General features: G+C 34.0%; 1 protein-coding gene across 1 annotated transcript; it reads left to right on the top strand.

Moving 5' to 3' along the window:
• LOC143541286 (uncharacterized) lies at window positions 1-1843 on the top strand. The gene is made up of 5 exons (XM_077034154.1): window positions 1-405; window positions 1040-1074; window positions 1162-1217; window positions 1531-1652; window positions 1766-1843. Exons 1-5 carry the CDS (start codon window positions 1-3, stop codon window positions 1841-1843), a joined length of 696 nt encoding a protein of 231 aa, XP_076890269.1.

The following is a 1843-nucleotide window of genomic DNA, read 5'->3' as shown; positions in this document are numbered from 1 at the left end:
ATGACGATGATGATCGGACCGAATATCTCCAAATTCACGGATTACAAAACCCGAAGAAAATACTTCTACAACACAAAACTGAAAGAATCCATGAATTCGAATTCTTTTACGAGGAGATGTAGTAGTTGTTGTTACCATCAACGAGGTTTTAGACTGGGTTTTGAATCTAGTTGTAAATTGTTACGGGATAAAGATCGATTTAGTGAGAATATAAAGAAGAAGAGGGTGGTTCTTGTTAGGTTTAATAATGTTAAATTCAACGGCAAAGGCGCCACGGGTGGCCGAGGGAACGACGACGGTGGCACGGCAAGTGTTTTGAGAAATCTTACATTGGGTGTTGCCTTGATTTATCTCTCCCTGACTGGACAACTCGGTTGGATAATTGATGCAATTGTTTCATTTTGGGTATGTAAACTTATATTCAAATATAATTTAAAAAATTTGATTATGGGAAAATTTATATGCAAGTTAAACTACGTGAATATTGTTGGAACAATTCGTTAAAAAATATAAACTTTCACTAATTTTGAACACTAATAATTGTATTTAATTATTTATGCTATATGATTAATATTTTATCGATTTATGTTCTTTATAACTTTGTGCTTCGTGAAGAGCAAAAATGTAATCTAATTAAATACGTTAAAATGAATTAGATATTGATGTTTAAAGTCGTGAGTTTGATCATATTACACCATAATTAAGATGAGAATTTGAAGTAATAATGTGCAAGTTCATGTTGAGTGTATTAAAAGTTGTTTGCATTCTACTAACTTGTGGCTGATGGATTGTTTTTAATGGCAGCTTCTTGTTGTGCTTGTTCTAATTGTGGGTTTTGGTGCTATTATTTGGTGGGCAATAAGAGATATGGTTGGAATCAAAGTATGGTTGATTGAAACTGATCTTTGCACCTCTAAGTGTTCATTATGAATCCTCATTTTCATAAATTAATCGTGATAAGTAGAACGATAAGAAAAGTTGTTTGTTATGCTGGAAGTGTTGTCATACTTGAGGTAACCATGATATTGTTTTTGTGCAGTGTCGTAATTGTGGAAACGAATTTGAGGTTTTCGAGTAAGAAACGCGATCTCATGCTTTTCTTTTCCTAAAGCTTGTATGAAATCTTGTTTCTAACTTATGCTTATGTGTTTTTTGTTGTAGATCTATGTTAAACTATGAACCACAGTTGTGTCCCTGTTGTAATCAACCTTTTACAGGTAAAAAGGCAGCATTTGGTTAACACATACTTTAATATACGTTTTCAGTTAACGGTTAACCTTGAAACATTCTTAAAGAGGTAAAGTAGAGAAAATTATAGACTACCATCAATCCGAACCATTTGGTGACTAAATATGTGAGGGTATCTATAATAGAGGTCACTTGTTCATTGCAAGACGTGACACATTATGCTTTACCTGGTTCAATGGTTAGTAGGGTATTATGACATGTAATTAGTTTGTCCTAATGGGTTCTCATGGTATAAAAAGGGTATTCTCGTTTCTTATTAACCGAAGGCATATTGGATTTTAGTGTTTGCAAGGGATCACTTGAAACCTTTCAAGGAATATACATTTGATGAAGCATTCAACAAAAGGGGGTTGCGGCGCAGCTTGTTGCCCGTTTGCCTGCCACTTTATTGTAATCGTTTTATAGTAAGTTATATAAAATAGCTGCAGAATTCAACAACTTCTTTTCTCAATCATTGAAAGGTGCGTTGCGCCATTTTTTATTATGTGAGTTTTTTTTATGAGCTAGCCATTGATAGAGTTGCATGCTTTCTGCAGGGAAGGCTTCATCTAGAACTATTATTGACGTTGAAGCCATTGTTAAGGATGCCGAATGA

This window comes from Bidens hawaiensis, unplaced genomic scaffold (assembly GCF_021521415.1).
Source record: "Bidens hawaiensis isolate Kalapana, Puna unplaced genomic scaffold, B.hawaiensis_p1.1 tig00012479_1, whole genome shotgun sequence".
Taxonomy (NCBI): domain Eukaryota; kingdom Viridiplantae; phylum Streptophyta; class Magnoliopsida; order Asterales; family Asteraceae; genus Bidens; species Bidens hawaiensis.
Note: the sequence above shows the minus strand (reverse complement) of the source record. Positions and strands in the feature narration are given on the sequence as shown.